The sequence below is a fragment of the Nicotiana tabacum genome, chromosome 8 (genome assembly GCF_000715075.1).
Source record: "Nicotiana tabacum cultivar K326 chromosome 8, ASM71507v2, whole genome shotgun sequence".
Lineage (NCBI taxonomy): Eukaryota > Viridiplantae > Streptophyta > Magnoliopsida > Solanales > Solanaceae > Nicotiana > Nicotiana tabacum.
The window spans coordinates 24,561,443-24,577,879 of record NC_134087.1 but is presented as its reverse complement, the minus strand read 5'-3'; the positions used below and the strand labels follow the sequence as shown (position 1 = coordinate 24,577,879).

Below are 16,437 nucleotides of genomic sequence, written 5' to 3'. Positions count from 1 at the left end.
GAATTGCAGTGCCTTAACCAACAGACCAAGTAACAAAAATTTACCAAGTGGCGTCATTCTATATTATTTAATAGGATTTGTTAATTTTTGCATATCATTTATATGTGTATTTTGTGAAATTTTCTAGCGAAGCGGCGCTTAGCCTAAGGTAAATCGACCCGAGCCTACAGCAGTGGTAACTATAATAACACTACCCTGTACCATGTGATCACTGCAAGTATGGTCTCGGACGCTCTTGGTGTTGCATAACTCCAGCGCTATCTCTAATGATTGTCTATTTTCTTGGAAGTTTTGGTGGAGGAAAAATGAGATTTCACACCAAAATATTGTAAATTCCTTCAATGGATTATACTTTAAGGGGTCGTTTGGTTGGGAAACAAATTATCACAGGATTAGTTATCTCGAAATTGTTATCCCACCCTCCCGTAAGGATAAAAATAACACTACACTCCCGAAATTAGTTATACCACGATTTTATCCCAACCAAACGTGGAATAAACTCATTTCAAGTTTAATTTCGAAATTAATTATCCTTTATCACTCGTGCCAAACGAACCCTAATGATGTTCCTAACCTGCTGAGATTCAATTGGCCCTCACAATAGTCTTTCTTTAGTATCAATAACAGTGGTCAAGATTTTCTTGCATACTAACATTTCAAAGAGAAAAACACTATATCTGGTTATGATTCCAAACTAATCCGCATATTAATAGCTTGTTTGACCAAGCTTCGTCAAGGCTAAAAAGCACTTTTTTCAAAGTTGAAGTGTTTGGCCAAGCTTTTAGAAGGAAAAAAATGCTTTTGAGTAGAAGCAGAAACAGTTTTGGAGAAGCAGAAAAAAATAGCTTCTCACTTGAAGCACTTTTTTAAAAAAAAAATTTGAGAAAAATACACTTAAAAGTACATTTTTACAGCTTGGCCAAACATTACTTGATGCTCAGAAGTGTTTTCCAAATTAATTAGTCAAATACAAACTGCTTATCACCAAAAATACTTTTGAGATAAGCGCTTTTGAAGGAAAGTACTTCCAAAATAAGCCGATTTAGAAGCTTGGCCAAACAGACCGTAAGAAAGGAAGGTGAAAGTGAAGCCAATTTTATTGGTTTGCATAGAGTAAATATACATAATAAGGAATTGCCTCAAAATGAGGTTAAGTTAATCTTCAGAAAAAGCAAGTTACTTTTCCTGAGTATTATTTACCTCAGAGAACACAGTATCAAACATTTCCTTTGTTTTCACTTCCCATTACACTTGAATTTCTATGTTGTATCACCTATTTTGCTTTGTCAGCCAACAGAATGATAAGCAGCAGTTACTAGCCAATCTCTAACTGGTGAATGTCATTGAAGTCCCAGTAAATGACCAATATAACCTGTATATAAGCCCAAAAAATGGAGAGCTTGATAAAAAGAATGATTTTTTTTCAGAATTTTCAATCAGAAATTCCATCTCGGCGATGAATTTCCTGCACTTAGACGGGGTATGGTTTGCAGCTCCAAGTTGTTCCGTTTCTTCATGATGGAAGCTACTGTCGGGCTGTAATAGTCGTTACTCCTTTGAGAAGTTGCCCCTTGTGAATAGACCTTTCTTCCTTGCATAGTGCTCCTCTTCTGTTCTTGCGTTGCCCTACGAGCTGCTGAATTTTTTGAAGCCGGCCCCCATCTATTGTAGTTAACACAACTTTGGCTTCTTCCTACTTGCTGAATCCTTCCTCCTTTAGGACTTGGGTAGTTTCGGCTTTCAGCAGTTTCTGCAGAGTACATTGTCGTCTCTCCATCACTGCTGTATTCATTTTGAGCTTCCAATACTTCTATGAGAGAGGAACTTGATTGAACCTCACTCTGGGCCCCATTAACAGATCCAGTCGAGGAAACCTCAGCGCCACTAGATTTTTCTTCTCTCGCTTTATTGATAAAATTATCATCAGCGTTGGATAAGATCTTTTGGGCAGGCTGTGGTGACTCAGCAGTTTTAATAATCCTTGGTGGAAAATTAATATCCAAAAGATGGATTTGAGTACTACTTTCCTTCTTCCTAGCTGGTGTTGAAGTTAACCTTCGCGACTCAAAAATTTCAGGAGTTGGAATTCCCTGGACATGAGTGATTGCATGCGGATCAGTAGTTACTGCTTCCTCTTCCAAATTAGTGGCAACAGCAGAACAGCTTGGTCCCGGATCCTCTCTAGGTCTCGACATTCGGTTCGAAGATGATGGTGTCCCTTCATTTTCAGCTTCAGTTGACTTAAAAACACGTCGCATCGTGAAGGAGGCACAAGAATGCTCACTCTTTTGACCAGAAGACATCAGCCGAATTAGCGGTAACTTGGGTTTGTTGAGGTCATCAAGGCTTCCTTCCCAGTGTTGGTTCAACCAGTCGCATATGATAGGTAACGGTATGCCAAATTGCATAGGACAGTCTTTCCATGATGATAATGGGGACGGTGAAGTTGACGAGGATTTTGAGTTAGGAGATGTTGCTAGCTTCATAGGATCACATACCATAAATGCCAGATTGCCATGAACGTCAAAACCAGCAGAACCCGGCCTCCAAGTTATTCCATCAGTTGACAGCTTTATAAGATTGTCAGTGGCTATTACCACTTTTCCTTCGCCAACTGTCAACTCCTTTTTCTCACTATAACCTAACAGATAAACGACATTACCCAGCTCCAGATTAGGTTTGGAACAAGTTTTTAGGTAGTGAGGTTGCTGAACATTTGCATTTGTGTCTCCATCCATGACATCAAGGCCCACTATAGTCAGATCCAGTATAGAGCTGGTAATAAAGAACCTGCAAAAAAAAGGAAAAAAAAAATACCTGACCAGGGTGAAAAATAAATATACAGGTGAACTTCTCTATGGTACCAGTTGTTGCTTCACTAATAGGCTCATGCTTCGACTTTGATCGTTATGGACTAGTACCAAGATCCAGTACTAGACAAGCGAATCTACTTTAACAGCCGGACAGTAACAATGAAAATGGCTATATGTAACATTAAGAAGCAATCCCTTATCAGAAGCAAAATAGAGTTAAGAAGCACCCACTCTATCATAAGAAGGAAATCTAGTGCCAGATAGCAGGGGATTTTTTGACTGTTTCCCCTCATCCTAAAAAAAAGAAGAGAGTGGAAAAGAAATGCAAGTATGCAATATTGAAGCGCGTGTGCACTAAATGAGCAAACCCTTAAAGCTGTGTAGTGTGGAATCATATAAGAGGCTTGTGGACAGATGTCAAACCATTTACTTAGAATAAGAGAAGTGATGGGCAAAAAGACAAAATTTGGATGGACACTCGTGCTCCCTTGCCTGAAACATATCTTGATGTATTCATATACAACTACAGACGTCAGACGCTACCATTGCTCAGTACAGATCTGGAAGCTGTTGTAAAATCAGTCGTTGAAGAACTATCAAGAATGGGAGCTGGATAAGTTAAGTAGATTGGAGGAGCAGAGCTGGGGCAATGAAGGTAAAAATTCTCTAAGATGGACAATGACAGTAAGGGTACTTTTACAGTTGAGTCAGGCTACAGAACCTTTGAGTCTCTACTAGGAGTGCAGATCGACCATTGAAGTTAATCTGGGAAACCAAAATTCCCCTCAAGGGTAGCATGTTTTGGTTGAATTGCAGAACATGAGACTTGTCTCACTCATGACTCGTGATAATTTGATGAAGACAGAATTTCCACTCACAATTCATGATAATTGAATTTGTTAATCATCTTTTTCTTCACTATTCAGTTGTAAGTCAGATGCCATACTTGTCTCAACTTGCTCAACTTAAAGTTGGTAATGCCCAAAGACTTAAAACAATCCTTATGGCATGGGGCTGGAAAGGGGGAAAAGTACAGAACAGCAGCCAAAACATCTAGGAAGCAATTCATTGATGCATATTTTGTGTTATATGGAATGAAAAATTCAGAGGATATTTAAAGACAGAAAGCAGGTAGGGCAGCGACGGAAGTCTTGTCTTTGAGTTTTGCCCTTTCAACGTAAAAATGTGGAGATATTTAGTTTAGACGTTATGCTGGAATTGAGTTGTAATATATGCCAAAGATCTCTAATTCTTTTCTGAAGTTTAAGTGTGATATCAATGCGTGGCAATCTTTCTTAAGTCGTTTTAAACACTTGGTATGCTCTTCCAATAGATCAAAGTACGTAACCCTCATGATAACCTCAATTCAACACCAGCAATCTTTCAAGACCAGATATGATTATGTACATGCATAGCAAAACGCCGTTATTTTATTGGCAAGTATAAGGTCAAAAACATTAGCGTCCTATCTGAACCAATAAATATATTATTCGTTAAATGGAGAAGAAACTTCAATCTTGAATCTACCTCGTAGTCTTCATTAAATATTTACTTATTTTCTGATACATTAACCGATATCCGGCTCCGAGCCATAAGATTGACTAAATTATGAAATACCTTTAGAATGCACAGATTTACTGCAAAATTCTGTCTCATGAAGAAAAAAACTAATTTCCAGAAGCACAGAAGCACTCTCACTTCAACAACACTAACTCTTCATGAAACTGTAGCGTGCTTTTCTTGTACAGGGAAATAGACAACCAAATTACTAATTCATCATCCTACTTTCTCCTTTTTTGACTACGGAGTGACGAGAAGTTGTTTTCTTTTTCCTTCCCGGGGTAGGGAAATGGTACTTAGTTAACAGCAGTATCAGGTTGGAGCTTGAAATGGTGTCAATGCCAAATAAAGAGAAGGTCTGTCAATGGCGAGGATGATTTTGACAGATTCCTATACTATGAGTAAACATTTTACTAAAAACAATTCATTTGGTGGAATTACAAAGCACAATAGAGGAAAGCTTTCCCCTTTTGGAGTCTGAATAAAGATAGAACTACAATAAAACAACAACAACGACAATATCTCAATCCCAAACAAGTTGTATTTAACCATATATATGAATCTTATCCATCAATTCCACCGTACAAAGCAAAAGCTACAATACAAAGATAAAAGTCAATAAGAGGAAAAGCTGATAATGTACACCATAGAAAGCTTTCATCTTTTGGTGTCTGAACAAAGATAACTACAATAACTACTACGCTTCAATATCACACTAGTAGGAGTCAACCATATGGATCCAATGTAAGTATACCACTTTAGAAAGCAAAAAGTAGAATACAAGAATAAATTCAATTAGAATAAAAACTGACCTGTGGGGAAAAAGGCAAGCAGCTACACCATTTTGGAGGTGGATCTCAGCAGATTCAGCAGCAGCCACAGAAGGAAGAATAACATGTGTTGTAAGCAGCAGATTCCGGTGGATGAAGAAACCAGTGCCACTTGCACCTATAAGAGCCATAGCAGGACCTTTGCTTGAAAAAATGGTACCTTTCATTTTCTCAGACTTGCCACCCCCATTACAAAAACACCAAGATTCTACTAAACCCACCATTTTTATAGCTTTAATTCAAATGGGGTTCTTTTAAATCAAGAAAAGATTGTAACTTTAAATCCAGGACTGAAGCTGAAATAGCATTTTAGCTGAAAATGTCACCTCCATTACAGATAAACCAAGATTCTACTAAACCCGCCATTATTACAGCTTCCACTCAAATGGGATTCTTTTAATCAAGAAAAGATTGTAACTTTAAATCCAGAACTGAAGCTGAAATAGCATTTTAGTTGAAAATGCCACTCCATTACAGAAACGCCAAGATTCTACTAAATCCACCATTTTTATAGCTTTAATTCAAATGGGGGTCTTTTAAATCAAGAAAAGATTATAACTTTAGATCCAGAATTGAAGCTTAAATTGCATTTTAGCTGAAAATGTTTGTGGCATCTGCCAGGTAGCTTCAGACAAGTCTGTAATTAAGGGGTGTGGTAACTATCATTGAAATAGTAGATACAGATATAGAAAGAGAGTGTATTGCAGAGAAATGGGGAACATGTAGCTCAAAATATGCTTAAAAGGGGATTTTTCAAATCCGAAATATAGGGGAAAATGTAAATTTCCTGTCAGAGAAAGAAAGCACAGGTATATGCAGGAGACAGGAAACTGCAGACATGGTAAGTCTTTTTTTAAAATTATTTCTTTTGTTCAAAATTTAGAATAAGCGAAAAAAGATTTACATAAACAGAAAGATTGAATTAGTTTAATCATCAAAGAATGAAACATAAGTGATGGTAAGTGGTAACACAATATACTATTGTGGACAATATTAAGTAATCAATATTAGTATCTGTTTAACTAAAAAAAAACATAATATACTATTGTGCTGCTTCTTTTTCTGTCTATCTTTTTCAGAATTACTAGTATTATTTTGGTGCATTTACGTTGTTCACGTTTATGTCTTCTTCTTTATTGAACATTCTCCCACTCAACCCCACCGTCAACACTTATTCCAAGGAAAGCACTGTATATTGTTGCTAATGTTGTAGAAAAGAGAAGGATAAACTCTTAAAAAAAGAGAGATGATAATAAATTAGATATGAGGATCAACCTTTTAAAATATCCCATATGGAAATAGATTCTTTTTTATTCCATCTCTGTGAACTTAATTTTTTTTAATTATGATTCAAGTTATATTTGTGATTTTTGGTTTTAGCAATTTCAATAATGAGAAAGTAATTTCACAAGGCGAGAATATAAGGAAAATGATAATGTATAACCGTTCTCAAAATAATAGTCGAAAAAATATTTTTTTTTATCAATATACATTCTATATATTTGTTGTTTTGTTTTGTTTTTCGACTATTAAATGTATATACTTTCTAGCACGGACTAAAAGTAAACACCCCAGGACTATACTCCAGCTAGACCCAATAACACCAATTGTTATGAACGTTTCTCCGTTAAACGTCTTGTTCATACTTAATTCGCAAGTGCAGACTGAATGAGGAATTGTAAAATTGGTACACATTATTGGTTCATGTGTGATGTACATGATAATTAGGGGTGTACAAACCGAATCGGAAAACCGCATCAAACCGAAAAGTTAAACCAAACCGATTAAAAAACCCGATTAGGTTTGGTTTGATTTGGTTTGGTATTGAGTAAAAAAACTCGAACCAAACCGACATATAAAGATATAATTTTTATATGTACTTTTAAGATTTTATATAGAATTTTTTTTTAAAAATGTCTAGAAATATTTGGGATTATCTTGCGGGATATATTATTTAATAGTATATGCAGTACTCTATATTTATTAACCTTAAATAATGGGTTATATGATCACTTTCTCATCAAGTGTTACTGAAATGCTCAAATCTCTTTGTTCTTCCATATTCATATCATATGTTAAGATCTATTAAATTGTTATATCTTTTTCGAATGTGAAATGATTATTATTATTTAGGTATCATATTGATTTTTGGGTTTAATTACTAAATTCGGTTAACTTTGAAAGTGTACATCAACGAAACATTATTGTCAGACGATTAAAAAATAACTATTACTATGTGTTACTAAGAAAATTCTCTCATAAGAATATTTTAATGGATAATATGTTTGTCAAGTTTTTATATTTTTATTAAACATATATTTACTTATCAAAATTTAACAAAGTAAGACTTAAATAATATGAAAGTAAAAAACCCCCGAAAAACCCGAAAAATTCGACAAAATCGAACTAATCCAAACCGCTATAGTTGATTTGGTTTGATTTTGATAAAAACCAAACCAATCCGGTCCATGTACACCTCTAATGATAACGATTGTTCGTGGTAAAAACATGTTAATTTTCGCAATTGAAAATTGAGAAAAATAAGCTAACAAATACAAAAGATAAGGAATTATTCCTATTCTTTTAGGTTGTGCCTGGTACAATAGATAAGCAAAAATAATCTTAAAACAAAATTTTAGCACCGTATTATCCTTTATTTTGTTACTAATTCTGAGATAAGTTATCTCAATGTTAAAAATAGCATCAAGATAATTTATGTCTGCCAAAGTGAAATAATAATCCTAGGATAAAACAGTAAAATTGACAAAATATAACATACCAAAGAGTCAATAAGAAATACTAATATCAAAATAACTAACCACGGCAAAACTAATCACATAATATAACGAAACACAACAAAACTTGTCTTCAAACCAAACAACCCCATTAAAGTTTAAAATGACACTCTATGATAGGCAGGACTAGGTTCTTCCTTACTTTAGAAAAAATAAAAAATAACCCAAAACTTCCAACGTCATAACTCAAATAACACAAAACTCCCAAACGTCGTAACCATTTAACAAATCCCATGTAGGAATCCTATCCGTCAATGATTCATTAAAATTGATTGATTCCAAGTCCAACAGCTCAATTCCACACTTAATCGTTGCCCAAACCACCTTTCACATGCAAGGCTTGCTCCAACTAATTTTCCCTCTCTTATTCTACTCTTAATTTGACTCTCTAAGAAAAGATAAGGACACGTAGAGGAAAAATATTGCAGTAGAAATTTTTCTTTTAGCAATCTTTCCTCCACTTCCCAACTGACCATCTTCTTCCTTTACCTTCATAAGCTGCCAAAAGGATGGGTTTTTTCCTTTCATAAAATTTCTATTACATTGAAGGATTAGAGAAGAGAAAGGGAAAAGTGTTTACGTCACTAATTGAACAGACACCTACTGTGTTCAACATAATTCTGTTTACTGCTTTCTTGGAATGTTATTTTAACGAGTTACAAGATTCGAAAGCCTTCACTCCATATGGGAACATTGTAACTACCTCCTTCCAACTAGAAAGAGGAAACAGACAAAAGGAGAAACATTCTAGGTATAAACACTTGCTACTTAAGCTCATCACTTCAGGAAATTTCAAGTGCCCTCAGATTTCTCCAATGCTGCCACAAAAAGAAGCAAAAGATGATTATGTTAGCATCAAATCCAGCTTCTCTTAACAGCAAGTATTGAGAAGTGATAAACCAAATGCAGCACCTTGGAAGATTTGAAATATCAAGAATATTATATAAATTTTAGCAGCTAAATTAGATACAGATGAACAACTAAGATCCCGTTGCACCTAAAATAGTTATTTAAGTTCGCCATTGGTTACAATGGAAACATACAGATAAAAGCATTAACTAACAGTTTTATCTGGTTTTCCCAGGTTCACCTCTCTGCGGAACATGAGTATAGTTTTTCTAATTGTTCTTTTGATGAGTGCATCAGCCATGTGGTTAGCATTTCCATATTGGCTTGGTCTTAAATAGCATCATAGTCTACTTTGTTGAGGTGATGCTGACTGCTTGAATAAAATAATAGGGGTAGCACAATTTCCAAATGTCCTGTCAAGGCACATATTTATAGGAAAAGCTATGGTGCTATTGCTATAGATAGATAGACCGACTGCCTAATGGAAGTGCACAACAGTCCGTGGTCATGATTATTGATTTGGTGATTCCATGATAACATGAAGGGGACTGGTGAAATGGCCTCCTACTCTGGAGCTATGCTTCTATCATGATACACAATAACTCTGTGGAAATGCTAATCTACACAGGTAATTAATCAATTCGACAGATGGCTGCGAGTTATTCTAAGAAGAGGTTTTATCAGCTGAATACATGATTAAGAGAGGAGAATAAGTCAAGAACAAGTAGTTTATTCACCATTGGTGGTATCAAAATATTCAGCAACTGAAAGTAAGTGCAACTCTTCCACTTCACATGAAAAGTTATGTCCATAAAGTAATCTTTCACCTTAATGCAAAAGTAATAGAGATGGAGGATAATTGCTTGAGAATTTTACATGTGATTATTGTGACAGCGCTGTCTATTGACACTGCACAATATCCTAAACCAATTCTAATGTGTTCAACTGCAAACCTCTAATACATCTTACAAGATTAACAAGGATACATTTATTAAATATAGCCCTGTTGATTGGCATTATAGGCTAAGTACACATTTATGCTCCAATATCAAGCCAAACGATTTGTAGCCACACACAGTCAATGGACCAAAAGTTCTTATTTCAAGCATACTATGTTAATCTACTTCTCACAACATCGTATGTATTTACAGAGAGGGAGAAAGGAGGGTAGTACTGTTGTAGTTGAGAAGCTTCTCAATGAGGTCAACATGTGTCATCAGCATTCTACGACAGCAATACCGTACCAAATTCAGTGCATCAAGAGCATCCCTACAGAAAGAGAGAATACATATTAAGAGATCCATGAGAATAACCCTGAAAGTGAAAGGATTTTACAGGATTCTGTCAGTTTCTTTCTGAAGCAAATAATTGGCATGGTTTTGTATAATTCCGCCTATGCAGAAGCAGATCTAAGATTTGAATTTTATGGGTTCAACTTAAGAATTCTACCACAGTCCATTTGAATCATTGGCTTTTTTAACACATATACAAGGTTTGAGCCAAAACTACTGGATTAATGAACCCATAACATTAAGACTACAGCAGCCCAGAGGCGGATCCAAGATACCGAGGTTCCGGGTGCCATACTGCTTTAAACATAGACATATTGTTATTTACACAATTCAAACAGAGTAAATATTAATAGGTCGGGTTGATCAACTTTAGATTTCAGTTCGAGTTATTCATCTTTTTAATTTACATAGATGTTGTTAGCAGTTTCAAACAAGAGTATTAGACGCTGCTAATTTCCAACTGTACAACCACAAGGCCGGGTGATGTACGCAAAGAGGGTTAATATATCTAGTAACACTTCTTAGAGAGCATGGGTTGTCCTCAACACCACAACTAATAACACTTCTCAGCATATTGGTTGCCTGAATCCTAAAGTGCTATTCCAACGAACATAGCACAAGTCAGCGAGGAAATTCACATTGTGCAGAAGTGCTCTCCCTCACCATGGTATTCCCCGTCATGAAGTTCTACAATCTCATAGCAAGATTATGAGAGAAATTCTGAATCCTAATTTGCTTGGGAAGAGAAATTTGAAATATTGTGGATTTCTCTATCACTTTTTTTTAATCTATCACTCATGCCCTCAGAATTCAATGCCCTCAAACCATATTCAGTAGTAGAAACTGAAGCAAACCCACAAATGGCTATTGTCCTTTGCATTTGGCATACGGATTTGGTGAATTTATATCAATTACTCCTACTTTGCAACAATAACATACCAGCATAATCCCACATAGTGGGGTCTGAGGAGGGTAATGTGTACGCAAACCTTACCCCTAACTTATGGAGATAGGTTGTTTCAAATTCTCCTGCTTTATTAATTTATTTATTTTGTCAAAAATAAAATATTAAACTTTATTGGTAGCAATATTTATTTTAATCGATGCTCTTTTTATTTTTCTTGAAAGAAGAAAGAAGAGAAGAGGAGGAGAATAACAGATGATCGGCTGAAAAATGATAGTTTGGAGAAGGATCAACTGAAACACAGCATACTAAAAATGCATATCAACTGGGAATCGAACTCGCGCGCCTTGGGAGAGAAGGCTGACCCTCTACCACAGGCACCTTGCGCCACCTTATTACTCCGGGTGCCAAGATTAATATTTAGCCAATTTCTTCTACATACATACAACTACATACATATACATAGAATTTCAACCAAGTCGCCCGGGTGGCGTGGCACCCTCAAGCTTGTACATAGATCCGCCCCTGCAGCAGCCCCTATGCATATGTAAGATTTACATCCTAAAGCTTCACATTCTCTGTCAAGAGCCCGGATATGTTGACTAACAATGTAAAAAATAGTCCAATTATCAACTCTATTGGGATTGAGAGGTAGTCGCTGCCCATTTTCAGCTGGATTACCAAAAGTTCTCATTTTTAATAATTAGTTGTTCCACAATAGGAAACTATTGACCAATTCACATACCATTAAAATACCTAGCGGCAGTTTTTGTTGTTTTTTTGGAGGGGAGGGGGGTGTAAGGGGTCAGGGTATGTAGGGATTCTTACCCTTCGGAGTAATCAGCTTGGAGAAGATCAAGATATTCATCCCATTTGTTTCCAATGACCTAAGCATGTAAAGAAACAACCAATATTTGAACAAAATCAGTTCCACGAAATCAATTACTCAAAAATAATAAGAAAAAATCAGCTTCTTTTCTTCGGAAAATATATAAATAACAGGTTCTTTCGTTTCTTCTGAAATAATGAAGAATAAGAAGCAAAATTACCTTGCCACAGGTGAAACAGCGCACCGGAATGATCATCTTGCCAAAACCCTAGTTGAAGTTCTGAACTTCCAAGTTTGAAGGTTTAGCAGCTTGGTAGGAAAAAAATTTCACTTCACATATAACAAGTAAATGGGCCTGGGCTTTCATACATGCCTGATATGGATCTGCTCCGACCCGCAATTTTTTCTAAATAGAATGTGATATTTGGTGTTTTCTAGAAGTTGAAGTCTAATCAAATGCAACTCAATACTTTTTCAGAGGAACATGCATTAGACTATAATAGTATAATGATTTTTGGTCAAATACATATTCAATTTTTATTTTGGCACTCTGTCTCAATCTTGTTCCATTTTGGCCCTCCAACCTTATTTCTTATGTTTCACTTTGATACAAAAACTGAAACTAGGGCAAAAACTATAGCGCATGTATACATAAATCTAAGGTATAATAAACATCCAATTAAATGTTGCCACCTGATTTTTTCATCCATGTCAAACGGGTCAATACTAAAATATCCCACGAAAAACTAAGGCTGCTTCTTATTTTCTCTCTGAAACAAATCCCTACCTGACTTATAGCATGTTTGGCCAAGCTGGAAAAATCAACTTATTTTGAGAAGTACTTTTTTCAAAAGTGTTTTTGACTACTTTTAGAGAGAAGCAGTTTGTGTTTGGCTAATCAGTCTGAAAAACACTTTTGAGAAATAATTTGTGTTTGGCCAAGCTTTTTAGAAATTGCTTTTAAGTGTGAAATTACGAATAAGGACATGAATAGATTTACTTAATAATTAATATTATAAGTAAATAAATAATCTCAAAATTTTGTTATTACATGCAATAATTAAAAAAATTCATTTTACTTAAGTAAAATATAAAAATAAAATTTAAAAGTACTTAATTCTTTTAATATAAGTTAAATGTATTAAAATTCCTTCAACAAATATAAAAGCATTCACCCCTGAAGTCACTATATATTAGAAAGTTTTCCTAAAAATAAGAAGAAATATTTATAAATTAATATCCTAAGTATTAGGTTTAAGGGTTATTTTGGTATATACTATATTTTGTTAAGGGTATTTTAGGTAAGAAGAAAAGTCAAAACTGCTTCTGCTTCTACTTTTGGAAAGAAACTACTTTTTTCTGCTTCTCTGAAACTGCTTCTGCTTCTTCCCAAGAGCACTTTTTTTCCCTAAATAAGCTTGGTCAAACACATCAAGTTAGGAAAAAAAATGTTTTTGGTAAAAAAAAAAAGAAGCATTTTTGGCCTCTCGAGGAGCTTGCCAAACAGGCTATAATAGTACCTTAAGCTCCTTCCCGAACCCCTAATCGCACATGATGAACCCATCATTTTCGGTGAGTTCTTCATCATCTGAAGACAAGAATGACATTTTCTTCATATTCATCAACACTCGAGACTGATTTAAAGAGTAGTTTTGATTGTTGTTGGCCTTATAAGTAGCTACTGTTTATTAACGTGGTTCTTGTACTGGTAAGTGTCGATTTGTCCATGCATTGCTCTTTTTTATCGTGGTATATTGGGAAATTGATACAAAAGCAAGGGTTTTTAATTTCGAAAAATAGTGGGTGAAGAATCTTCTAACCATGACTTTCTGCTTTTTATTCTTTTTCATGTCAGAGTAAATTCAAAAAATGACAGAGGAATATATTCTTGTTCGTTTCCACCATGGTGGAACTTTTACCAAAGCGTCTGACCCGAAATACATTGGTGAGAGAGAAATGAAGGTAACTTCTATTGACAAAGATTACTTTTCTTTTGTCAAGTTGAGCTATTATACAAAGGATATGGGGTAGGAAACTATTGGGGGACTCTATGTATTTAACTCTAATTCCAATGGTTTTGTTCTATTGGATAATGACAACCAGATTTTAAATATTGTATCTTACCTTAAACATGGTGCATTTCTTGATTTGTTTATTAGCCATATTGGTTTGCTGGAAGAGGAGGTCCCATTTGGCTTTTTAACTAGGCCTGAGGTTGGTGACAATTCAATAAATAAGAGGTCTAGGGCAATATTATATGGCTTAGAAAATATAAATGCACAACAAATTGCCATAGACAACCAACTTCACATTGAACAGGTAGAAAACAACACATATTTGACTGGAGAGGAAGAAAACACTAATCTAGGAGATGACAATACTATTTTACCTTCAGATCTGGAGAGTAGCGGATCTGAATTAGATGTTATACCCGAGGAAGATGAAAGTGAGTTAGATGAGGAGTGTAGAGCATTAAGGCAAGAAAGAAGAAGAAAACACAATCAAAAGCCAAAGAAACAAAGGAAGAATCCTACTCCAAGAGGTTGCGTTAGGAGAGGCTGGAGCAGACAAAAGATTTTATGACATTGAGAGGTCAAACAAAAGAGACAAGTATGTTGGAAGATTAGGGGGGATGAGGACTACTGCAGCAGTTCAGTATTGGAAGTGATGATAGTAGAAATGAATTGGATGTTCTAGCTGAAAGGGTTTTGACTTACCAGCTAGAATGAAGAGTAAAAAATTAAGGTTTGAACCAGATTGTAAAATAACTATCTTTGGGCTTAGTATGGTCTTTGGGAATGTTGTGCATTTTAGGAAAACAGTACAATCTTATGCTATAGAGTACGAAGTGCAGCTCAAACTTAAGCCTAATGAGAAGCACAAGATTAAAATAAAGTGTAAAAGTAAAAGGCTATATACATAGGAGTTATATGCAAGCACTGACAGAGATTCTGGTGACTTTATTGTGAAAAAATACCAACCAATTCACAAGCGTGCTACCAAAAATAAAAACAAGTTGTGCATTTCGAAGTACATTGCACACAAATGCAAAGACAGGATTATATCCCAACCAAATATTAAAATTTGGGAAATTAAGGGGTGGGTTAGGGATCAGGAAGGTGTATATGTGGGAAGGACTATATGTTATAGAGCTAAGTATATGGTACTCAAGCAGTTCATGGGGGACTAGAAGTTGGAATTCTCCAGGTTGTGTGACTATGTTGATATCATTAAAAGCACAAATCCTGGAAGTTCTTGTTGGATTAGGATAGATAAAGATATAAAACCTAAAAAGAACTTGTTTGTGTATTTTTATGTGTGTTTTGATGCTATTAAAAGAGGATGGTTATAAGGTTGTACGAAAATTATTGGATTTTGATCCTAGATCCACTTCCAATCAACCAACTCAATCAATGCCACCAGCTCTAACTAGATCATTTCAAAATAGCAATCCACCTTCAATGTGTAATGACACATTTGCAGTGAGAAGAAGTAGCCAAAATCAATCTGTTGGTATAGGCAGGGGAAGGGGTAGAGGTCTGGGACTTCAAAAGCCAAGGCCAGCAACAAGTTTTGGAGTATACACAGATATTAGGAGTGGAAGAACAATTATCAATGTAAGCTATAACTTATATTACTTTTCTATGGCTTTTAGCATCTAAGCAGTGACTAATTTGTATCATTTTGCAGCCCGGTATACTTTATGAGAGATTGATAACACCTGAAACTTACAAAGATACATCTGCAACAAATATAAATATTGGATTTAAGCCTCGTGGTCTCAAATGGAAGGGGGAAAATACAGTAACAACTTCTCAACTGCAGCAAATGCGAGCAACAACGAATATAGGGTCTTTTCAACAAAGTGTCACATCCTCATCTTCATTTGTTTCGGCCCAAGGAAATGGAAGCAACATGCAGTGTCTTTCTTTTGACAAAATAGTGGCACCATGTGAAGTCTTATGTTTTTGGCAGTTTTGTTTCAAGAATGTGATTTAAATACATTGTTATATTTTTGGCTTTTGGCAGCTTTATTACTTCTAAAAGTTGCAAACTTACGTTGTGTATTTTGAAAGAGTTGGTTTTGTGTAAAGAATGAAACTTTGGCATCTGGCAGCTCAAGTGTTATGTTGTTTGGTAGTTGATTTGTGCTTTATTATTGTTTGAGGCCTGTCAATATGAAGCTTAAAAAGTTTATTCTTTTGCAATTTACTATGTATCAGTCCTATTATTTTGAGGTAGAATAAGAAACCATATCCCTCGTTTGGTGAAATTATAGGCGATCAATATTCTCGAACTTAATTGGATGGAAGAGAAGAAATGAATCTAATTTGAGAAGGAAGTATGTTGGTGATCATTTACAACAATTCTCTTTGTTATATAGCATGCTTCCCAGCATTGTTGTTTTGTCATTTGTATGTTTTCGGTTTTCCTAAAATACTGAGTCCCCGTGTACTTGTAGATAAGATAAGGGTTCTAGCATTTAACTTAGTTTTAAGCTTTTGTACAATCTCCTATTTGGTTCTGCATTATTACATGATTCTTGAAAACAGGCAATCTGCTCC

At 35.3% G+C, this 16,437-nt stretch overlaps 1 protein-coding gene across 1 annotated transcript; it reads right to left on the bottom strand.

Annotated features, from left to right (window-relative positions):
* Positions 1-1,079: 1,079 nt before the first annotated feature.
* Positions 1,080-5,932, bottom strand: LOC107822168 (uncharacterized). The gene is made up of 2 exons (XM_016648673.2): positions 5,186-5,932; positions 1,080-2,790 (listed from the first exon to the last, which is right to left on the bottom strand). The coding sequence occupies exons 1-2, from the start codon at positions 5,425-5,427 to the stop codon at positions 1,437-1,439; spliced, it is 1,596 nt and encodes a 531-aa protein (XP_016504159.2). The 5' UTR covers positions 5,428-5,932; the 3' UTR covers positions 1,080-1,436.
* Positions 5,933-16,437: the final 10,505 nt, after the last annotated feature.